This window comes from Pelmatolapia mariae, linkage group LG7 (assembly GCF_036321145.2).
Source record: "Pelmatolapia mariae isolate MD_Pm_ZW linkage group LG7, Pm_UMD_F_2, whole genome shotgun sequence".
NCBI lineage: Eukaryota > Metazoa > Chordata > Actinopteri > Cichliformes > Cichlidae > Pelmatolapia > Pelmatolapia mariae.
The window spans coordinates 22,105,350-22,129,893 of NC_086233.1; the positions used below are offsets into that span (position 1 = coordinate 22,105,350).

The 24,544-nt window shown below is 38.1% G+C and overlaps 1 protein-coding gene across 2 annotated transcripts in view; it reads left to right on the forward strand.

Moving 5' to 3' along the window:
- The window catches only part of LOC134630782 (astrotactin-2-like), a 280,317-nt gene that overhangs the window by 123,548 nt on the left and 132,225 nt on the right, over positions 1–24,544 (forward strand). The window contains exons 5-7 of one of the 2 annotated variants that reach the window (XM_063478441.1): positions 2,758–2,865; positions 5,570–5,716; positions 10,994–11,161. In XM_063478441.1, coding sequence (XP_063334511.1) covers positions 2,758–2,865; positions 5,570–5,716; positions 10,994–11,161 — 423 coding nt within the window. The remainder of the gene's footprint in view (positions 1–2,757; positions 2,866–5,569; positions 5,717–10,993; positions 11,162–24,544) is intronic. The other variant, XM_063478442.1, reaches the window with a different exon arrangement.

A 24,544-nucleotide genomic window follows, 5' to 3' on the forward strand; every position in this document is an offset into this window, starting at 1 on the left:
TAAAACACAGACTCTCTTTTATTCTGCACCTGTTTTTATAATGCATTCAATCCACACCACTACATTATCCTCATTTCTTCAAAGACTATGACTTGTGGTAAGTTGATATACTTAAATACAGTAGAAAAAAAACATGGCGACAATGGTTCTACTGTAGAAACTTGTACTTTACGACTTGAGCCTACAATGCATTTAGATTGAAGAACTTATGCAAGTAACACCAGTGTTTGATTAGTAACCATATGATTAATAAATTTAATACTATTAAACAGGACATCACTGTGTTAAAACTTACCTTTAAAGGCATTACACCCACCACAATGACACATCAACATTTCTAGTCATGAGTCAGATGCATTTCTAAAATTTGGTTGTGACTGGGACACATCTTTAAAGATTCTCCTTTATCACTGGAACAAGGTTTCTAATCTTTTATTTGCATCTCCAATAAATTTCAAATGGAAACCAAGTCATATTAAAATGTAATTAGTGTAGTGGGCAAAAAGATTCATGCATTTAATAAATGCACTAACAGAAGAGATTATATATTAAAATTTGACTTGCTTTAACCTAAGGCCCAGGATTTTATAGACATACACAGGTTTTAAATAATATGCATAAATATTGCATAGAGACAGTATGTGTTACTACTTTTCAATAAATTACACTTGTTCCTCATTAGATGTAACAGAAAAGACCTACCTGAAATACAGTATACTCCCTGTCTTTTCTTCCTCTACCACCTTTTTGGGCATGTTCTAAGACTATGCATAAATCCAGAACCAATTTTACAGCACATTGCCCTGGCTTCACTCTCCAAACAGCACCAGACTTGTACTTGAATTCCAACTCAACTCTAGACCTGTTTAAGTGCATGAGACCAAAAGAATGATTACAGCTTTCAGTATATGCTTTCTACACAGACTTGATAGACCTTTTAATCATGTCTAAAATCTTTTATGATGCACGAAAATGTTCATGAGCTGTAACATAATGTTAATGAAGTGAATGAAGGAGTCTATTTCACCTGACATTGCTCAGCACTTGCCTTGAAATTCTGACTGTGTCCAATGAACAAGGAAGAAAGGATTTTTTTTCTCTACCTTATTGTAATAAGGACTTAATGACATCTATAAAAAATACCAGATTTCAAGATGATAAACAGTGTTAGATCTGTATACTTTCTTATGAGTTGCTCCTGCGCCTATTTTTTTCTCTTTATTTGCCTGTGGCGGGTGGTCTCTATTCTGTTTTTCACTATGAAGAGTTCACCATGTCTTCATAATATTGTTAGTTTATTATCTTACTTATTTTTGCACTTACTTTACACTCTGAAAAAAAGACTTACCGTCCTCCAACCTAGTCTTCACACAATGTGACATCCCTAAATTGAGAGCATCCGAGCCCCTGATCAATTTCCTTAGCCATCAATTTTTCAGAATAACCAAGCTTTTGTACTTTATACACTGACACTTAAATTATGACTGGAATGAATCCAATTAATTTTGTATATATATTTTGCGGTCACTTTTGTAAGGGACGTACAAGCGAGCTGTCATTTGACTTGATTTATGCAAAATGATCAATTTGTCACCATATGCTGGCCAAGAACTATTTTACTCTAAGTACCCCCTTCATCTACATTGTACTGCATTTTCTTAATGATATACCAGGAATGAAACAATTACGAAGGCTTGAAAATGACTTAAAAGTCATATTCCTGTGGGGATAAAGCTTTTGTCTCTTGCTTGTGTCATTGTGTCATTATCAGCTGTCCTCATGTATCATAAAAATAAGTGTATTGACATAATGCACTTATCCAAATTTTGTTCTTTGTCTTTGTTTTAACTCGTAGTCATCGAGTGAAACATTTTTTCTTACATGTGTATTTATGGCCATCGCAAGCATTGATTTTCACTCTGTCCTTTATTCTTTTTCTACTCCAGGAGATTAGGAAGTGTAATCACTGTGATCCTCTGGGTAATACAAGCAAAACATATGTATAACCATGAGGAAATCTGGATCTTATTAGCATAAGATCATTTTTATGACTAAACCTAAATGATACATGAAAGAATGTGCGTGGTACAATAATAAAGATATTTAACATAAACCGTCTGCTGGACATTTTTTAATCTGGTTTGAGACTGTAGTTTGAAGCCATTTACAGATATTTTATGTTATGTTATCCTTCAGTGGTTTTACACTTTGCAAATCCCTGACTGTTATCACTGTGTGTCAGCCCTCGTGTCTGTGTGTGTGTGTGTGTGTGTGTGTGTGTGTGTGTGTGTGTGTGTGTGTGTGTGTGTGTGTGTGTGTGTGTGTGTGTTTTGATGTTGCAGTGCCAAAGCAGTAATAAACAAAGCCTCTTAACTCACAGCCCTGCTCTTGCTGTCACTCTAACTCAGAGTCAGACATGCAAATATGCACACACTCCGGTGACTTTACCTAATATGATTAGAAAATTGAGCTCCAAAGACTTTTTAACACTTGACAACTCACCAACAGATCAAACCACGAGTGGCAGCAAAGGTGGTAAGAAGTGGAAATTTGATTAGTTAAAAATCTGTGTACTATTGTGTCCATATTGTAAAAATATGTTATGTCCTGCTCTATATACACAACACCCAAAGGTTGAATAACTGCTTGTACCCCGACTGCATTATATTTTCTATATCTGAAAACAAACAATCAACTGAATTATGATTCTAATTAGATTTATTTTTGCCTTTGTTTGTCTTAACATTTCACCACCAGAGGCTGGAGGTGTGTTTGGTCCTCAAGGGGAATCTGGATCAGAGCCTGAAGATGACAACCAAATGAAGTTTTATACAGAACAGCACAGAGGACGAAGGCGCAGCAAAGGTGAGAAGAAACTCAGGTGTATTATAATAAATGTCGTACATTTTTTACACATTAACTTACTCAGCAGGAGACCCTCTTAGCCACTGTGTGCTGCTGAGAAGACATTAAAGTCAAAAGGGAGTATAATACAAAAACAAATGAATGCCAGCCTTATCCCATTTGAATATAAGAGGGAATGATGGGAGAGAACATTAAAGCTGAGTCAAATGAGGCTAGTCATTTCCGGAATTGTCAGCATAGCTGGAAGTAGGAAGGGGTCATGCACGTTCCCAGTGGGGTTGAGAGTGCTGTTCCACAGCACAGCTCAATGACATTCAAAGCAGACATATGAGCTGATGTCAATGGGAGTTTTGTGATGACCTAAGCTGAGTCACATAACTTGAATGCATGATTTTCAACTTCCTCTCCCATAGTGATATGTGATAGTGAAGAGTTTGGATTTGTGTGTATATGAATTACATAGTCGGTGTATATCTATAAAGTAGCTGACAAAAATGATGAAAATCATAATGTTTTTAAACCCTGTGTCTGCAGTTCACCTAAACAACACTAGGTCAAGAGGACAATAAATCACACACCACTTTATAATCTTATTAATTTGGTTGTAAGCCCTCTGGTGTGGGAATAGGATCTAAAAGCAATTAGAAAAGCAATTTAGTTGCTTTTCCAATTGCGATTTCTATTAGAAGTATAAAAGAGAGGAAATGTATGATTTGAAAACAAACAAAACTTCTTAACTCTATAGACACTGCAGATATATAATTCATCTAAAAGCGGATTCTCCAATTAAATGTCTCTATTTTTCTGTACATTGGAGACAGCAGCTGGGTAGATTTCAGATATCAAGCGTGTGCATATGGTCTTAGATAATTGCAACGTTTTTCGGAATGAAGGACAAGAACGAATTGAACGAATTGACTGAACCTACCTCTGTAATTGGCTCTGTAGCCTTCTGTCACTTCATTTCCTACCATTACATTTCCTGTTTACATACATTTAAACACAGAATGGTCCAGTGTGAACATGCAATTAACCACAACTGTTCTGAAAATGGTTAATTGCCTGTGAGTGTAAATGACCTAGAACAGTCGTCTTTACTTTAACTGACACCTTGGTCTGACAGATTTTATTATCAAGTCTTTGTGGCCTTACAGCTTGGAGGAAAATAAAATCCATGGCCATGACCTGTGTTAAAGTTACAGCCTGTATAAAAAGGTAGCTCTTTCATTAGATGATGGACAGAGGGGAGGCGAATGAGAGTAAACATAAAGAGTTTAGTGCACGCCTTGTATTTGTGCATTCAGTTAAAATTTACATGTGACTTTATGCGTGTGTTTGAGCACAGAAAGGATGCTTGGTTTGTGACCATAATGTAAGTGTTTGCCATCGTGAGTGCACATGCTTTTGTCTACTCAGTAAGCTTTTATAGTAATTGAGGGAACCCTTCACAAGCCCAGTGACACCACCCGCACCCCACTGACATTAGCTGCTCAGCCACTATTTCTGTAGACAACCATTGTTTCTGTCCCTTCACAAAGCCATCACAGTGAGTAAGACGTGCAAGTCAGTGTGGGTCAATCCATTACCCTAACTTTGTCTCCTTGTTTGGCCTTGAGCTGCATTTCACTACCTCCGAGCTTCTGTCAAGATTAAAGTGCCTTTCCACAGGGGAATACTGGTGAAACTTTCTTTTCTATGATATTGCTTTGTTTTATTTCAGTCTGTTTGACCATTTGAACACTGCAAATGTGATCAGTCAAACGTTATATGGGGAAAGCTGAAATTGGCATTCACAGAACAGTTGTACACGGCTGTGTTTTTCAGTGGTACTAAATGATGTAGTAACATATCTCTAACTAGCACACAGAGCATTAGTCGATTCCCATTGTGGAAGCTATTGGGCATTGAAATGAATAAATATATAAACAAATGTATTTATTTATTTATTTGAACAAAACAGTTTGATGAGTTCTACTGCAGAGAACAGACTTCCATGAGCAGCTGTACCATTTCTATTGACTTTTGCAACAAACCTGCAGAGTGCAGGATACACACTGGGAAGCTCCCTTCCTAGAAGCTATTCACGCATTCCTGAAGCCTGCAGATCCTGAAATATTACGTGATGTTTTCTTGGGACTGGTTTAAGAAAGTACCAGAGTGCATTTTCAGGTTGTTCAACGCATTAGAGCAGTGTTTCCAAAGCTACTCTATCATCACCTTATCCTACACACATCCCAGTAAGCTTCCGTTTAACATGCCAACTTCTCTCCCATGATAAATATCTGTAGACAGAGGTTAAGCGGCTAATTTCATTTCCTATACCTTAGCTTGGAAATAGGAGCCCTGACAGAGCCAAAGGGCAACCAAAACAACCAATCTATAACCCTGTCAGTAGCAATAAGATCATATATCATACTGGCAAATGATTCTGGGGTGTGCAGAAGCAGTGGTAACCTAAGTCATATCTACACAGGCCAAACTTGAAACAGGGTTGGATTCATAAATCAGCAGTACAATTAATTGCATTCTCAAGGCTTTGAGGAGGGCTTTTCGGCAAAGGACAGTGCAAAAGGAGATGATTTTGTTAAACGTTTGTGTGGCTGTGTGTATTATGGTCCTGTCACCTGTTTAAGACTCTAATAAAAACAAAAGGGCCACTGTTAAACTGTCTACCTTTACTTTTTTTCTCTTTCTCTCCCTTCAGGCCATCCACACAGTCCTCTAAATAAGGTCACCTTGACACTGATTACTATCAGCACATGTGTCATTGCCATTGTCTATGCTACGCAGGATTCCTGCCCCCTCACTGTTAAGGTCACCCTCCATGTGCCAGAGCATTTTGTTGCGGATGGTAAGTGCAGCGCATTTATTAGACCTTGGCAGAACATTTAACGAGTAAAGCATCAAAAAGTGTTTACTTTTGCTAGAAACTGACTTCACTACACTTCACTGTTTTTATGCACTCTTTCATTTTGATTCAAATTACATGATATGATATGAAAACCTTAGTAGATCTGACAGCTCACAGAACTCTTGGGTCCAATTTACACAGATCTGTTTGCTGACTGGAAACCCGCAAATACTAAAATCAAACATGGAGATGAAGATGCAAGGATTTATTATACTTACATTAAACCCATCAAAATGTTACTAAGATGCAGTGTGGTTATTTAGCCCAAGCAGCAGAGTTTGAAAACATCTAATACAAGCGATATGGTAGATTTGTGGAGCATGTTATCATAATAGCCATTATCCCACATAGTATAGCATCTTATTGTTTTGTTTGTTTCCAACAATAACTGGTTACAGTTGTCAGTCGAGCAGCGTACTGTAGAGATAACTGTCGAGTTGCATGTTGTTGTTGAGCACTGAAACGTATTATGTCATTAGTCTAGTCTTTGTTGTTAGGAGGAACAGCTAATGGACCAGGGCTAGCTCAACATTCTCCGTTTCTGTTTTCACATGGCCTGCATTAAACTCTCCACCCCCTCAACCGTGATTTGTGGTTTTCAATTTCAATGCCTTTCAGTTTCAGTGCCCCCTTTGCACGACTGATAAGGTACAAAAGATGAACATTCATCCAACAAAAAAGAAAATCATGTTCTAGAACCGAAAAATGAACAAAAATCAGAACAATAAAGCCCACGCGCTGAAAGCTCGCAATGGAAGAAAAAAAATTTATTATCACCACAAAAAACTGAGTGACATTTAAAGCCATTAAAGTGATGAAGAGCATTGTGCACACACTATGGCTATTATTATTCTTTGTTTTTGAACTGAGCTTTTAGTATTTAGCCCCTTTTTCATGTGACTGCATGCTGTAGATTAAAATATTAACCTATTGTTTTTATCTTTTCAGTTAGCCTGATACAAACAATGCATATTCATCTAATGTTACATAGGAACTCCAAGATATATTTCTGCTGTATTAGTGCCATATTAGAAGCTGGCTTCACAGACAGAAAGTATGCTTGCCAAAAAAATAAAAACTAAATAAATAGTCAGTGAAATCGAATATAAAGAACTTCTCTGTCAATAAGGAGTTGATACCGTTTCCTGTCAATTTATATGATCATATGGGGACACAAAAACTTTTTTTGTTGACAAAAGAAGTTTAAATTCACAAAAATGGAGTTTGTAAGCAACAGACCCAGGCAACAGCTTAGAGTATTATTTAATCTGTTTAGAATTCCTTGTTGACAATGAGCTAATTTTAAATTGGGTCTGTGTGTTGACACGATACCGCAAAACAAACCTTACTAGGAGGAGAGAGAAAACTTGAATATGTACAAGGAGCTAAGTGAAGTAAGAGAGAGTGAAGAGCTGAGGCAATTTAACTAATGATTGCTACATCTCTGAAAGATTTCACATATCAGTCAAAAAGGCATTTCTGCCATTGAGGTCTCATTTCTTGTCCACCCACGCTCTCAGAATTTGTGTGCCCGTGGACACTTCACGAAAACGGAGGCGTACATAAAATATATATTCTGTAACTATTGGATATCTACAGTAAAATAAACATACCGTTAGAGTATTTTGACATTGACACAGTTTGTTTTTTTTCCCCTGTATACCACCACAGTGGATATGAAGTGAAAGAATCAAGATGTGATTAGAGTGCAGACTATCGGTTTTCATTTAAAGTGATTAACAAAATTATCACATGAATTTTGTTTAGAAATTAGCTATTTTTATTCATAGGGCCCTATTCTCAGATTCTAAAGTAGTTGGGTAATTGCCTAATGAACAAAAGCTGCTTCCTCTTATTTCATGTCAAATTAAGCAGATAAAAGCCACAGTAAGGTCTAGCCAAGTGAAAAGTACTCAAGGAAAGAGGCAAATAATTGTCAACGTGTAAAAATGCCTTGATGTTTCAGAGCGCTTACAACAAGATGCTTTTTTGTTACTGCTGACAAAATGTAAGGCTGTCGTATCCATATACAAACAGCAACAAAAGGTGGCCGCAATAAAGACTTGGCACAGCATAGGAACTTGTCGCCTGTCGTTGACTCGAGGATTTTCATCAAAGTATTAAAAACAATGAAGTTTGTCCACTTACTTCTGAGCTTTGTGGAGCAATTACTCAAAAAATGTATTACAAAATAATCATGGTTATTTTGAGTGTCTATAATGTTGTCTTTTTCTCCCTCTCCATAACACACATAGTGTAGTGTAAAGCTCTACCACTGGCAGCGAGGACGCTTTCAAATTTAATATGGAGAATGATTATTGACTTATTTTAGTAACCTTTTGACCTTCTACTGCCACTAGCAGTGAGGAATATCAAGTTATACACAATAATTATCTCAAATTTTTGGATGCCCCTGAAGCTCTCCTTTGGCCTAATGATCAGCCTGCGAGGTATCAAAAATCATATTTGGAATTTAATGAAATAATCATAGACATTCATGATAAACCAGCGCTCATGTATTTTAATTTCGCCGAGTCCATGAGCTTTGCGGTAGTGCGACACTCACTACTGCATTTAAGCCCCACTACAGAATAAGATATTGGACGAGGAAAATCATGTTGTGTATTCCATACTGCATGTTTGTTTACTGCAGGGTGAACATAAACTGTACACCTCGAAGGAGTTAAGATAAGGGTTTTAGGATTCTAGTTTTGTTTTTCCCCTGCAAACAAACTGTGTGTGCTGGAACTCGGACACAGAAAAGCAGACACCTGAGGCAGAGCAGATGTGGTAAAAGGCAGCTTAACCCTGTAGTCTGGCATGCATACAGTCGGCAGCAGGCAGGCAGTCAGAGCAAACAAACAAATCCAAGAGATAAACAAACAAAACAATTCCAACTGGCAAGCAACACATAACTATAAGTCACTTCAGGAAAAGTACAAGCAGACAGACGAAATGCTCTGTTTCTTCTGTCTGCTTATATACTTTATAAGTTGACACAAAGGACATGAGTTGCTCTATATCTAATATATGCTGGTACGATGCAGGTGAATAGTCAGGTGGTGATATCAGCCATTAGCATGATGAATAAACTGAATGTGAGCAGCCAGTTGCCATGACAGTAGAAGGTAAACAAAAACAACTACAAAGCATTTATAATAATCACTAAGGCTACAGCTAATGGGAGCCTAATGGAAAAAAAATGAGATAGATAGAGAGAGAACAGAAGGTTATTTACAGGCAGGTAACAAGAAAGGAAAACTGGAGCAGCAGATTAAGAAGACTCAGATCATTTGGCCAACGTTGTGAGATATGCAGCTCAAAATCAACTAGTAGTGGAATTAAGTGTACCGACATATTCTTGTGTTTTTATATTCTTCCTCTAATTACTCCAGTGTTGCTTGTCTGTTACCTGACATTCACTTTAGAGTCATGGTGTAAATACCTTAATTATATTTGCAAAAATAGTCATATTTTAAATATGACTGTCTGTCAAAGAATCTTATCAATTAGATACCCGGTCATGTAACTCAATTATCAAAAACATGACATTGTGTGGATAATTGAAATAATACAGCAGTATACAATAGAGCAAAGCACAAACAACTTATTAATGAAAAATAACACAAAATTATATGTGTCTATGGAATTTTTTGTTGCACCCATTCATTATTACTGTCATTATTTTGACTACTGCATTGACACTGATATACAATGCTTTCTTTTTCTCCCCATTCTTCTGCATTTGAATCATAATATGCAGAGCTAAGTGAACAATGCTCCTACTCCCCAAGTGGGATTTCTTTACAGGGCTCAAAGAAGGCTGCATAACAGCTCTCTCCTCAGCATGTTAGCAGAAGAATTTACTTCAGCCAGTATCACTGTAAATGAGACCTACTGGCAGAAAGGGGCCTTGTTATGCTTACCTTTGGTCACTTTGACCTCGTAAATGCTTTTAGCGATTTATTTTGGCCTTCTGGCATTTTGCTGGGTACTGAACACTTTACTTTCAAGAACACCAGCGGTCTTTCATATCTAGGGCAGATTGTGACCATGGTTATTTTGCTTTCACTTATACAGAATTATGCACTTATTAATTTTAAATGTTCAAAACACACATTGATTGATTCAAAATGTGTTTTACCCCAGACACTTAAACCAATAAACAATGTGGGATCATCTTACAAGCTATCAAATGTAGGTTATTGGTCTCGATAAGACTGAATGCTAACACATGGTTTGGTATTTAATTTTTAGGGAAAACCAAGTACATTTCTTGAAGGCTTTGTGTTGGTCACACTGTACTGTGGCAGTGTTTTTCTGTCAAATGAAAAGAAGCAGCTGATGACTTTTTATGTGTAGGAGGAAACAAATGGCAGTGTATTCTGTCAGGACTTCAGAACAACCAAAATGTTAAAAGGGTAAAATAAATAAATCACAGAGAGAGAACAGATGAGTTTTGGGATGTCATTGCTTTGTTTGTTACAGAATGTAAAGGCGAAACATTATTTGTTATTCTCATATGAGCTGTATATTTTACCGCAGCACAAAGGACTTGCACACATTCATCTGTGATGGATGTGTGAATCCTTTCTTATTGATGCAGTTCATCTAGCTGTACCTAACCTGTTTGTTTTTTTGTTTTGTTTTGTTTTGTTTTAATATATAGATGTTCTAATACATTTTGAATTCACCTGGACAAAGAAATATATACTGCAAATGTACCATCCATGACCCATAATATAGCTGTATAAGAATCCAGAAAGCTGAAGCACAACCTTCTCACAGCTCCCTTTGGAACCAAAACTCATTGGCATCAATTAGAGATAATCTTGTTCGGTGATTGGAGTTTAACGATTGGTCTGAGAGTAGTAAGAAAGAAAGGTAAGTCAGCGTCATTGAGCATAGCGTTTACTGATTGACTCGTGAAACCCTTTTAGCCCCTCTACTGCAATTACCAACAAAACCCAATCTATACACATTATAGGTCTTAATTTTCTCATTTAAATTCAGTCTGGTCAGATGGGAAATGAAATTACAGTGAAAACAAAAGATTTAGCTACTTTCCAATTGATTTTGCAATAGAACCTCGAACCTAGAGCATAAATACAACACAATCACATCTGTTCTACTTTTCTGTGGTTTGTTTGTTTATTTTTGTCTTTTTTTCATGCAAAATAATTGGCTCCTGTTTTGTTTTGTTTTTCTTTTTTTCAGGAAGTAGTTTTGTGGTGAGCATGGGCAGTTTCTTGGATGTTTCTAATTGGTTAAATCCAGCAAAGCTAACTCTCTACTATCAGACCAATTCATCCACACAATGGGTCCAGGATTACTGCGGCCAGAGGACCACTGAACCCTGTGAGCAGATTTGTGATCAGGACACAGGTTGGTGCATACAAATATGCAGACACTGAGGTCTAACCATTAAGCCTAAACCCTTGTTTTTAGCATTTTTTTTAAGTGGTAAGTACTTCAACAGTGGAAAAAGTGCAGGTGTAAGATAGAGATCTCATTGTAATGTCTTCTATCTTGATGTTTTACTGATTAACATAACATGTGCTAACTTTTAGTTGTATTTTGTGACATAAACCCAAAAGTTAAAGTAAGCTAAAAAAAATAAAATAAAATAAAGCTCAAACAGTCGATGCTGTCTGGTTCAGAGTCATGAGATTTACACCACCACTCACAACCCTGTGTTTTTCATGTGGACTTTTTCTCATTTATAAACAGTATAAACATGGCTCTTTATGTTCAATATTGATACCGCTTGTAAGTAAGGCCATAGACGCCAGAGTGTACCGTGTCGGAGATGTCAGTGCCTTTGGCAGTATTTGAGTCCCTCCGCAGGAGAATGTTTTGTTATAAAATGATAGACATGCTATTCCCATAAATTTGCAAAGTTGTCATATTAAAACTGCGTGTAAACAATGGAATAGACAAGAAACTGGCAGCACTGTCAGTAAAGAGGCCACGTAGAAATACAAGTGTATAGCAGAGGTTGTCACTGTTTGCATTCATCACAATAATTATATAGAAGCTATCCAACTTTATTCCACACTTTAAATGAAAAATCTAAAGAAAACAAGACAGAATCAATAGATCAATTATACGGTAGGCTTTTTCTGTAAAACATTTCATCCTTACTTTGCTTTAAATATTAGTTGGCCTAAAAGCACTGAAAGGAGCTGAAAATATGTTTTCATCATATTATAAATAAAATGGGAGTTAATGTATATTCCACATTATTTTGTAAGTGTTCTTTCTGTGCTGCAGGGAAAGAGAGGAACTAGTCAAGCTGAGCAAAGGTGTGTGGTTAATTTCTTGAGTAAATTACTCAAAAGTAACAATTGTAAGTTCTTACATCAGAGCTCAGCATATGAGGCAACAGTATTTCTACTATGTAAGCAAAGGTCCTTAATGTCTTTTGCCCCATTCAGGAAAATCACCAGCTGCCACTGCAGTGTGCTGCAGTGTATATACAATCACCCTGTATGGTTTTACACCTACATTTGCTGACATTAAAACTTTACCAACAAATGCTAAGTATGCAGCATGATGATATTTATCTTGCCTTGAGTGTCCTAATTCCCTTGTGTTTTTCATGCCCAAGTAGATAAAGTCTAAGCTCATTAGAATGGATTACATCTGTAATGTATGTGAAATTTATGTAACCCTGGTCAAGGACGTGTTGAGGGCTAATGCATAATGTATTAGAGTTCCAGACACTCAACTCAGTGAGTACACAGGAAGATGCCAGAGATGGAGCTGCACGCATGTATTTGTGAAATCTTAGTGTGTGCACTTAGGTATTTCATAGGTCTGCTTCTGCACGTTATATTTACTCATTCAAATCCAAGTATGCTGAGCATTTTGACTTTATTAGCACTAGAGTCTAGCTCTGCTCTCATCTTTCTGCATCCATTTCTCTTTTCATCTGTCCTTTATAGAAGATTATTTAATCAATGACAGCATGCACGTTTGTTGTATCTCCTCAGGGCAATCACATCCATCCAGAAGTAAAATGAAAGGTGCTCTTCAAAGAAGCTTTCCATTTCTATAACTAATGTAAAATATAGCACACTTATACCCAACCAAGCATACATATATTTTTGAGACTGAAGGACTTGTTTAGCATATAAAAACATAACTATAAGTGCACTTGTGATGTTTACTTGGATGTAAAAAAAAAAGAAAAAGACAAGTAAAATGGCCAGACCCGGATGGATGGATGGATGGATGGATGGATGGATGGATAGATAGATAGACCACTCGCAGGGCTACCAAGTATTACAACATTGAAAAACTGACTGATATGGATGACAGGAAAAATATATATAAGAAGAAACGTTGACTTGAATATAATACAAGCTGTGAATGGTGGAATGTTTTCTGTTGGCTTTTGGGCAGAAATGATAAAGTTAAGGTTTAAATGCCAACAAATACTTATTATACCAAGCAACATATTTACCAAGCAACAATACCAATACCAAAAACAACACTAAAACTTTGTTTCATTAATAAACATATTTTATACAGTGTATACTCTATACTGAATACCATAAATGCAGGTTTAGATATTTAAATCAGTCATTTTTTACTCCCAGCATGCATACAAACACATTTCCTTGTCCTTTATAATAGCAAGAGGTATGTTTTCAGGATGGTTTCACACAGCATTTCTATTATCTCTATCAATCCAGCTTCAGTGTCATGTCGGATGACAGGCACTGTTGACTACTAGACACTGTATCATTGTATCTGGATAATCAGTCATCTGTGCCTTCACCTTCCCTCCTTGATCAAGTGCTACAGTGGAGGTCAGTAGACACATACATGATGCAACACTTCCTGTTGTCTGATAGCTGGGCAATAGATAACTTTAATTAGACTTGGAACTATAATATCTGCCTATGTATATGTACGTTGGGACAAATAACAGCTAAAAATCTATTGAAAATTACTTAAAATGAATGTCGGATAATATCATGACTCAAGTTACCACTTTATTATCCTTTCACAGTCATGCTCCCTAAACATAGGCTGTTGCTAAAACCTTTCCATTTCTCATCATGCATAACTTCCTAAAGACTCACAGACCTCCTTGGCTACTTTTGTTTTCCTCATTTAAAACGTTTTCTCTCTGGCTCCTCCAACCACAAGTAATTGGAAATGAAACTGTTGGGGTGTGTAACATGTACAGTATACTATACCCCTGGTTTAGCTTTTCATTTCGAGCACATACTGTGCTCATAAGCACACGTCCGGACACACACTAAAATGCACACAAACACATACTGCTCAAAGGAAACACTTATATTTTATCTGCCCAATGATAATGCCTAAGGCCTTCTCCAATATTATAACAAGTGCAAATAGGCACCAGAACAACAATAAGTCTTTTCTGTGCTAACATCATAAACCTTGAAATTTGAAAATTATCCAGACAGCCAGAGAAATTATTATGATGACATACATCATTTATAGCATCAGTTTAATACAAGAGGAAGAGAGATGGTTCGTGCGATCAAGCACCTGCCATTGTTGTACATTTCACGTTCTTAATTTATAAGAGGAGAAAGTGAGAGAGCAAAAGAATGAGATAGAGAATGAGGAAAGGATGGTGACAAATTTTATTGGCAATTTTAAACTGGTGTTTACAGAGGATGTCATTATCACTAGGTGGTGTGAGGCTGTGTGCCTGTTTAGACACCTGGCCGAAATGTACAGGGAAGGGACTCTCTGAGCACAGTTAAATAATTGGTTTTAACAAATGGCTATTTGGAAGCATTTAGCTCTTAATTAGACCTACACTATATTCTGATTATTCAACCATTTCTTGGGAGTCACTGAGTTAACACTGAGTTAACACGCTCTTTCAAAGCCCTGAGAGAAGGACGTACATGAAAACATTAAATTTTCACTGATCCATCCAAAAGAAAAAAAGAGAGTAGCTATCAATACACATTTTAGTGCTTAGAGTTGTTCAAGGTTAACAAGAGCAGAAAGTTTTACTCAACCTGAAAAAATAAAAACATCAGATCAAAACAAGAGTTAAAGCCATTAAAATTACCTCGTTAAATATCTTTGAACATATTGTTTTCAAAAATAATAAATAAAGTAAAGTAGCTCATAAGAATATACGTTTAATGACCCAAAACATCAGCAACGAAACCTAAAACAGAGCAGATGGAGAGCATGAACCAGTGTCTCCCCAGAATCTGTTATCTTGATAACAGAAGCCAAGTGTACACTGTGAACGTAAAAGCAGTTACCACACTGCATTAGCAGCTCGGTGATATTCAACTTTAATAACCACACTGTTGCATTTTCTCTTCTGCTCAGAGAGACGTTTTACTATTGGCTATCTCCTCCCTGCCACGCTTTTCTGATACGCTCACTGTTGCTGTTGTTCCTCAGATTTAAAAAGAAATTACTACAAGCCATTAATTCTTACTCCAAATCTTCCTTTTAATATGTTACACCCATTCTGGGTTTTTAGATGGAGATAAAAAAAACCCAGAGCTTGCAAGTCATGTAAAGGTTAGTTCATTCAGCAGAATGTGTAATCAAGCAGACTTATCTATTTCTATTAATCACTAGATCCTCCTTTAAATGCGCTTGCAGAAAGGTAAGAGCCCTGCTTCAAATGATTATTTACACAGGCTGTTTAAGATTTACAGAAATGTGCTTCTAGACTGGTGCACTTAATCTGAAACCAGGTAGGAAAGATTTACAGTCCCCCTGCAGCTTTGAGGCCTATACTGCTGTACAATTCATCTACCTCACCTGACAATCTAGTGGGAGCACTATGGGTTTTATGTCTAGGCCTTATGTATACCTTTGCCACAGCTGGTATTGTTAATTAAACTGTAAACACAACTTATGATAAAAAAGGAATGTTTAGTTATAACCAGCACAAACCAGTTTCTCTTTTTTTTTTTTTTTTTTTTGCCTGTCCGATTTGGTTCTTTTGCCATCAGAATTATTGTCTAAAGGCGAAGAAAGATGCCCAACGGATTTACTTTACCAAATGGACCATCCCAGCCTTGCTGTAATGGTCTATTTGATTCACCTTTTATTGTTTATTTTCACTTGTTAAATACGGGACAGACTTGACTGGGGAAAAGAAAGGGGAGAAAGAAAGAGGGAAAGAAAAACAGCGGGGAAGAGGGACGGGGATAAAGGGCAAAAATCAAAAACCAACAAAATAAGCAGACAAAAAATACATATATCAATCACCTGGATCACCTGTTAAGAAAGAAAAAAGAGAAAACAAGCAGAAGAAAAAAAAGAGCAACATAATAAACAACATCACGATGATCTATGGGAATGTAACAGTAAATACTAAATATTAAACATTATTGTGCACCACGTAAGATCCACAGCGCACAGTGTGCTTTGAGGTAGGAGCCAAAAAGGGTGTAGTTTGTGTGTGTGAGCACCCGTGTGTACACCTGTGAGCATGAGCGCGCTTGTATTTAAAAGGTTCCTTCATGTAATGATCTGCTAGAGGGTGTGGGGGGCCACAGCCCAGTCCTCCAGGGCATGAAGCAGGTATGGAGGAGATCAAAACTCCAGACATCCAGAGGCCCTCAGAACACAAGAGACCAAGGAACACCAACGGAGGGGCAGCCGCGCCACTATCCCAGAAAGAGCTGAGGAGAGCCCCAGATGAGGGGTCACTCAGCAGCCGCGGAGCAGAAGCCAGGGGGGGTTGCAGTGACGTGCCCGTGAGCTCCGCCGGCAGCCAGCTGTGCCAGAGTGACCGAGACCCAGGCCGAGAGGCCGAGGGTACCCCACCCCCGAAGTGGCCCGAGCGAGCCCCAGGCCCCGACAAGCAGCCACCAAGGAGTGAGCCGGTGGGTACCCGGACGCCCACCCCCGGACACAAAGAACCACCAACGCACCGATGTCTGAGGGCGTCTGCCACTGGCAGGGGAAGTGGTGGGGGGAGATAGGCCTCCAAACCTTGGAGGGCCTGAGATGTCCCTAGAGAGGTGGCGTCTGATACCCAACCTGACATATAGACACAGACAAACAGGCACACACAGATACAAACATCCATTCCCACCCTCATGCTCTCATATGCAATTACTCAACACTCACCCAACGTGGAGACAGACATAAAGAGACACTGTACACACAATCACACTCCCCAAGCGTACTCTAAGCCCCAGGTCTAGGTACCCTTGGCCCCGGAGGGGGAAACTGAACCCAGACCCAGGTAGTGTTACCCTTTTCCCTGGGGTGGAGAGAAGCAGACTGCCCCGGCTCGGCAGCAGCAGGGAGCCCCACATTCCAGACCCCCGTCGGACGGCCAACTCCTCCTCCTAGCCCCGCAGAGAACGGGGGTGTGTGAAGACTCCAAACCTCCCTCCGCTCGCTCATATGTAGTGTTGATGCATGTGTGTTATAAGGTGCATTTAAAACCCAGGAGGGCATGGAGCTACCTGCGAGAGAGAGCAGCAGGTAAGCACATAGCCCCTCCTGATAGCCATCAATGTCTACATGTATTTAAAATTGAGAGGTGGGCAACGACGCCAGGGATGACGTTGTACACCCTGATGGTCTTTGGATACCGTGTAGCGTGCCCACCCCCAAGATCCTATATGTATGAGTAAACCAGTAAACCAGTACAAACCAGTTTCTCTAATATCTGATTCAGGTGCTACTGACTGAGGGGGCGTGTACTGAGCAAAAATGCATGTTTTTGTTATTTGTTATTATTATTATTATTATTGTTTTATTATTATTGTCATTATTGAATAATACACTGCCAAGACAAGAAATATTACCATAGCCAAGATAAAATAGGGGAGAGAGTTTTGCTTTCGCCTTCTAATTAAATCCGAAGCTAAAGGAAAAAAACGTCCAATTCGTGACTTCAATTTGATTCCTCTCAGAAATAGCTATTTACAAAGAGCTGTGTTGTCTCCACAGTTATTAGGTCCAAATATCTGTCATCGGAAGCCATTTCAAACAAACATGTAAATCGAAGCAAAACATTACATTTGTAATTGCTGTTAGTAAGATGCACAAATCACTCATGTACTCAAATATTAACTCTCTTAATTATAGTAATTTATCATCGATTTTAACCAAATGGTTTCAGCTGCATTTCTTCTTCAGTACGAATGCTGATGTAGAAACAGAAAGATTATACAATTTGAGCAAGCTAGGACTGTCCAAATAAACTGTCCAAAATGACTATAGGATAATTAAAGTTTAGATGCATGAACTAAAAACAATGTCACCACTTCTCTCTGGATCTCTCTGAATCTCTGGATATGTGGTTAAAAAAATCTAACTATAGAAATCTGTGACATCTTGCTTCATATGAATCACATCATATCACTTTCAATATAAAATAAACTATAAGAGTAGATATATTTGTTGTTGTTGCTTTTATCTGTTTATTTATTTATTTCTATTCAAAGAGAAAGTCCATTGAGTTGGCATCAGTGGGAAATGTGGCCAAATTCTAACTGTGATGTAAGCCCTAAACTCTATTACATGACACAGTGCAAGTGAAGCATTCAGCTGTCCTAGCAGCTAGAGTCTAGACCAGGGGTGGGCAATCTCAGTCCACGAGGGCCGGTGTCCCTGCAGGTTTTAGATCTCACCTTGGGTCAACACACCTGAATGACATGATTAGCTCGTTACCAGGCCTCTGGAGAACTTTAGGACATGTTGAGGAGCTAATTTAGCCATTTAAATCAGCTGTGTTGGTTCGAGGACACTAAAACCTGCAGGGACACCGGCCCTCATGGACTGAGATTGCCCACCCCTGGTCTAGACACACTCAGCCAGTTCACTCAGCAACAGAACTCCAGTAATTTAAGTATTGCGTAGTTTTCTATTTTGTAAAAATAAAATAAAGTAAAATGAGGTATCTTCTAAACACAAACACAACTGGACTACAGTATTTAACACACCAGATACTAAAATCGATGGCACTCTGAATGTGTTTTGCTTCCATTGCATTTTTGCTGATATATGCAACAAAACAAATAATTCAGGTTGCATCACTGTTGCTACTCTGGCACTAACATAATAATGGAAATGTTCCCAGTTCCTACCAGACTTCAAGGAGAAAGAAAAGAATATAATAATAGGGATACCTCACCAACATGTGTGGTAACATGTGATGTGACTGCTTATGCACAAGATTGATTTTTCTAAGCGCAGCCTCTGGCAGTCTGAAAGAATGCAGTATAACTAGGTTAAATATGTATGTGAAGACTAGCAATGGGAACGTGAAGTGTGTGTGTGTGTGTGTGTGTGTGTGTGTGTGTGTGCGCGTGTGTGTGTGTGCGTCTGTGTTTGCAACATGAAAAGGATATCTGTTTGCCAAAAATGAAGGACCACATTCGATGAGCTTTAGTGGCAGAGTAGTAATTTTAACACAAACCTTAATATTTCCCTAACTTTAATGTAGTGTAGTGTAACAAAACCAGCCATGGTTATTTGATATACCAGCTCATAAAGACTACAATCCTGCCAAAAGTGATGTAAAATCAAAATTTGCATTTGTGAGCAGTATTTGTCCATAGGTAGTGGTTTGCTGGCCATCAGGTGTATTGGGACAAAATCTGATTAGCTGGTTTACTGCCAAAAAGTCCATAAAGGCCTGCCTGTCACTTACTGATCCTCTTTATCCCCCTGCCGTTTGGGTTGTGCGTGAGAGCATATTGTTTTCTGAATTTCTTTCCCAATACATTCCTGTTTAAAAAGGCTGTGTTGGAAGACCGCAGTTAAAGAATGTGGCAATCTGGACAGAAAGGAATATCACAAGTTATTAAAAAGACAGTGATATAAAAAAGTATTTTTGCCTTTTCTAATTTTTTTTCCTACGTTTCAGATCATCAAACAGTCTTTAATGTTAGACTAATATAAAAAAAATTAATTATAAAATGCAGATTTGAAAAGATGAATTAATTCACCAAAACCCATCAAAACCTACCTGGACCTATGTGAAAAAGTAATTTAGCCCTAAACCTAATAAGTGGTTGTAGGTAGCAAGAACTGCAGTCACACTTGCTGCTGTGTCCTGCTGTATAACCCAATTGTACTTGAGCCTTAGGCCATTAACTGATGGGCGGACATACTCCTTCAGGGATTTCTGGTAGAGAACTCAAAGAAGGAATTCATGGTTCTCTCTATTACAGCAAGTCATCCAGGTCCTGAAGCAGCAAAGTAGCCCCAAACCATCACCCTACCACCACCATTTTGACAGTTGATATGATGTCCTTTTTATGAAACGCTGAGTTTTATGTTAGCAGTAACAGGCTGCAAACACTGTTCCAGATTGTCTCCATTTGTGGACAGTTGCTAGTCATAAAACCTTAGAAGTGGCTTAGCAACTCTTTTCAAAGTGATAGATATAAATGACTTTGATTGTTGTATGGTATGTTGCTTTTTGGGATCTTTTAGACTACTTCACATTGTCTGACAGTGATTTCTTGATTTAACATGTCTGGTTGTGTGTGACTAGTAAAATTTAACTCAGCTTTCCCAAAAAAAGAGGTTAAACACTTTTAACTACATAATTTCACATAGGACCAAATAGGTTTGGCTAACCCTTTTCCTGTAATAAAATCATCATTAAAAAGTTCAGTTTATATTTACTTGAGTTATCCTTTTCTAATGTTAAAATTTGCTTAATGATCCAAAACATTTAAGTGTGACAAATATGCAAAAATAAGACATCAGGAAGGGGTAAATACTTTTTCACAGCACTCTAAAGTCTTGGATTGGATTAATTAAACTCTATGCTGTTCATTGATCTTTTATATGAAATGGCTGGATGAATGTTGTGATATTTTACTACTACTTTAAGAAACAGAAGTTTTTCATTTAGCAAGGCCACACTGAAAGCTACTCTTTGACAGAATCTTGATGGTGCATCACTCCTTGAGTCAGTCTCAAGACTATAATATCAACCAATGAATTATTAAACGTTAAGTGATAAAATTTGAATGGTCTAGACAGGGTGGCCATTACACATTTTTCCAGGGTTATCCCTCTGTACAGGTCAACAAAAAGCACTTATTCTCGGAGCACTGCAATACAAAGGTTATAGAAGCCATCCTTGGCAAAATCTCACAAATGTATACAATCACTTAAAATGCACTTGCCTCTATTTTATTTATTATACTAGGCAGCATAAAGATCACATCGAAATACTAATTAACCACTGTGACTGATATGATGAGGAAATTTCAATATTGAAAATAAGGGATGGTTTTAAATCAGAAATGTAAATCCTAAACTGCTATGCACCAGCAAAAAGCTGCTGTAGCCCTGTCTGAACGTCTCTGTTTGTTCTGCAGTGCAATCTGTCCCACCAGCTGTAGAGAAGCCAGGATAAAAATGCCTTATTTGAGGATGATGAAAGATTTGTCCTAATATTGGGAGAAAACAGAAAGCCAGTTGTCAGATTCTCAGTGGAATTCATGGCACTGATCAGCGCATGTGTAACTAATCACATGTATGTTACTGCTTTGTCTTTTCAATGCTGACTGAGACTTCAGCTGTTTGAAAGGAGATGCACCCATCCAGATAGATAGACAGATAGATAGATAAAATGCAATGTCCCATGGTTATAGTGCTGCAGCCTCACAGCAAAGGTGCCTCTGCAAAATAAAGCAACATATCAGACAAGTTTGAGTTATTGGAACGATTTAAAAACCCACAAGCTGGAAAGGAAGTGGCGTTTCACTAATTTATAGGAAATTCGCCTAGCCTGGAAAGAGTTGATTGATTTATTTTAAAAAAATGCCCACTGTGAGGCTCATACTAGCTACTATTCATCATTGATAGAAGAAAAGAAAAACAACCCAAGGTTCATAGCCAGTCTGACAAAGAGCCATAGCTCTGTTGAACCTTGTATGTTCTTTTCCGTAGTAATGATTTTGTTAACTTCTTTACAAAATAAAGTTTTACTCATGAGAGGGAAAAAACAACTCTTTCGCAAAGGCATCATCAAGTACAGCAGCTTTATAAACTGCAAATTTTAATTTAAACTCATTCACTCCTATTGATCTCTCTCAGCATCACGATGTCTACAAACCGCATCTGTACAAGACTGTTCAGATAACTCAGATAAATTAATGGTTCATTTTTAAATATGATCAATTTATTTTAGATTATGTCTTGATGCATGCTCAATCATCCAGGTAAGTAAATCTCCAAAAGTTGAATCTGTTCATCTGGACGTAGCGTTTTGTGGGAGAAACGTTTCGTCACTCATCCAAGTGACTTCTTCAGTCTCAGCTGACTGCAGGTTTCCCCAATCTTATAAAAAGTACATTTGCATAATGACTGAAAGCAGCCCACTGAAGGGACAATGGGCTGGGAGGTCAGTTCCTTAATCTTAATTATGCAAATTCTCATGACCATTGATCAACAACCACTGACCAAAACCCACTGATCAAAGAACACTGATCAATGGCCATGAGTACCATTCACAGAGAATTGGGGAATGGCTGTAATCACAGCACTGTAAAATGGCGAAAGATGTACCCTTAGGCCCCCTCCTCGATTCAGAGATGGTCTTTGCCTTTTCACGTAAATGGCCTCCTTGACTCCGCGCTCAAACCAGCGTTCCTCCCTGTCCAGGATGTGTACATCCTCATCATTGAAAGAGTGTCCACTGGCCTGTAGGTGTGAATAGACTGCAGAGTCCTGGCCTGACGAGGTAGCTCTTCAGTGTTGTGCCATCCGCTTAGCCAGAGGTGGTTTGGTTTCCCCGATGTATAAATCCTGGCAATCCTCCTGGCACTTAACAGCGTACACTATGTTACTCTGTTTGTGTCAGGGGACCCGATCCTTGGGGTGGACCAATTTTTGGCGCAGCGTGTTTTGGGGTTTAAAAGCCACAGAGACCCGGTGTTTAGAAAAAATGCATCTCAACTGCTCCGATACTCCTGACACGTACGGGATCACTACAGGTTTTCACTTAGGCAGCATTTGTCCTTCTCTCCTGGATTGGCTGGAGCCTTCTTTTGGTGCCTTCCCAGCTTTGACAAAAGTCCAGCTGGGATAACCACATTTACTCAGGGCCTTCTTGATGTGCTGTTCTTCTGCCTCCCTGGCCGCTGTGTCTGTGGGGATGGTGTTCGCTCTGTGTTGTAGCGTCCTAATGACACCCAGTTTGTGCTGCAGTGGATGATGAGAGTCAAACCTTAAATACTGATTTTAGATTATATATCAAGTGCTCTTAAATTGGCCTAATGAAATTTAAAATGTGTTCATATAAATGCTAAGTCTTTTTCACACACAAAAGTTAGTGATATTAGAAGTTCAGTGCGGTTCTATACATTTTCTGTTGCTGTGCAGATGAAAGCCTGTTTATTGGATTTCTGTTAAATCCAGTACAAAATTTGCTCGTCACACACAAAGTCCTAAATGATCATGCCACATAATACCTGAAAGACCTCATATAGCGCTTGCCTTGGCCAGGTCCCCCTAAAGAGAGTTGATCTCAATAGGATTTCCAGGTTAAAAAAGGTAAATAGCTAATACACTGTAAAATCGAATTAGTTCCCAGAACTCAAAAAAATTAAGGAAACTCGTTGCCTTAAAAAAATTGAGTAAAGCTTAGCTAAAAATGACTAAATTAGGACAACTTATTTATTTTGAGTACTCTGTACAAGCTCATTTGTTCCCAGAACTCCAAAAAATTGGATCAAGTTTACTTAAGATGACCAAGTTAGGGCACCTTACTCATTTTGAGTACACTGTAGAGCCTTGTTAGTTCCCAGAACTCAAAAAAAATATGTAAACTCGTTGCCTCAAAATAAACTAAGTAAAGCTTACTTAAGATGACTGTTAGGACAACTTATACATTGCAAGTCTGCAGTATTAAGAATAACTTGATATTTCTGACTGTACAATACTAATTGTTTACCTACTGACAAACATTTCAAGTTCAACTAAATGAAAAAACAATTTGTGGTAACCTGAATATGATTAAAAATAATTAACAACACTTTTTGTAATGATGTTAAAATGAGCCCAACTTTTATTTTCAAACACAACAAAGTATAACAGCCAACATACTGGACACTGTTCTGCTGAACAACAAACAATTATATTGCCATCACTGTTATAATCTTACAATGAAACAAAGTCTCAGATGTAATTATTCTGAAAATAAGTTTAGGCCTACCACAAGTTTGTTTTGTACTTACATTACTTATATAATCAAAATAAAATATTTGTTGTTCTGTCACAAGTGCAGTCTCTAATTTAAACAACACATTTGTTTTTCATTCCAACACAGGAGCTGGAATGTTGTAATATTTTAAGGATGGCTTGTTTCCAGTCCAGGCATTACTGCCTGAATGACTATCATGGATCGAGGTGATCCAAATGTAGGTGCAGAAGAAAGTCTTTAACTTCCCTTAAGTACAGTCGCAGTGGATGTGGGTTGGAGATGCAATGAGCTTGAACCTGCAGGCGACCATCTTCCCTGACCACACCATCTGTGACGGAGGACTCATCTCTCCTGTTGTCCTGCAAGCAAACAATCATATTTTTTGGAACATGAACTTAATTGCTTTCTTAAAACATTTTTTTCTGCATTTGGTATAAAACAGACTCCAATTTAGACAATCTCAGGCTCCCTCCCCACCGGAGAGGTGACATTCAATGTCCCAATTGTCAGTCTGGATAGCCCTGACCACCACCCAACATACAATAATGTCATGAAAGCATCATTTTAAAAAGGGCTATGCAAACATGGCCAATAACTTTCATTCTAAT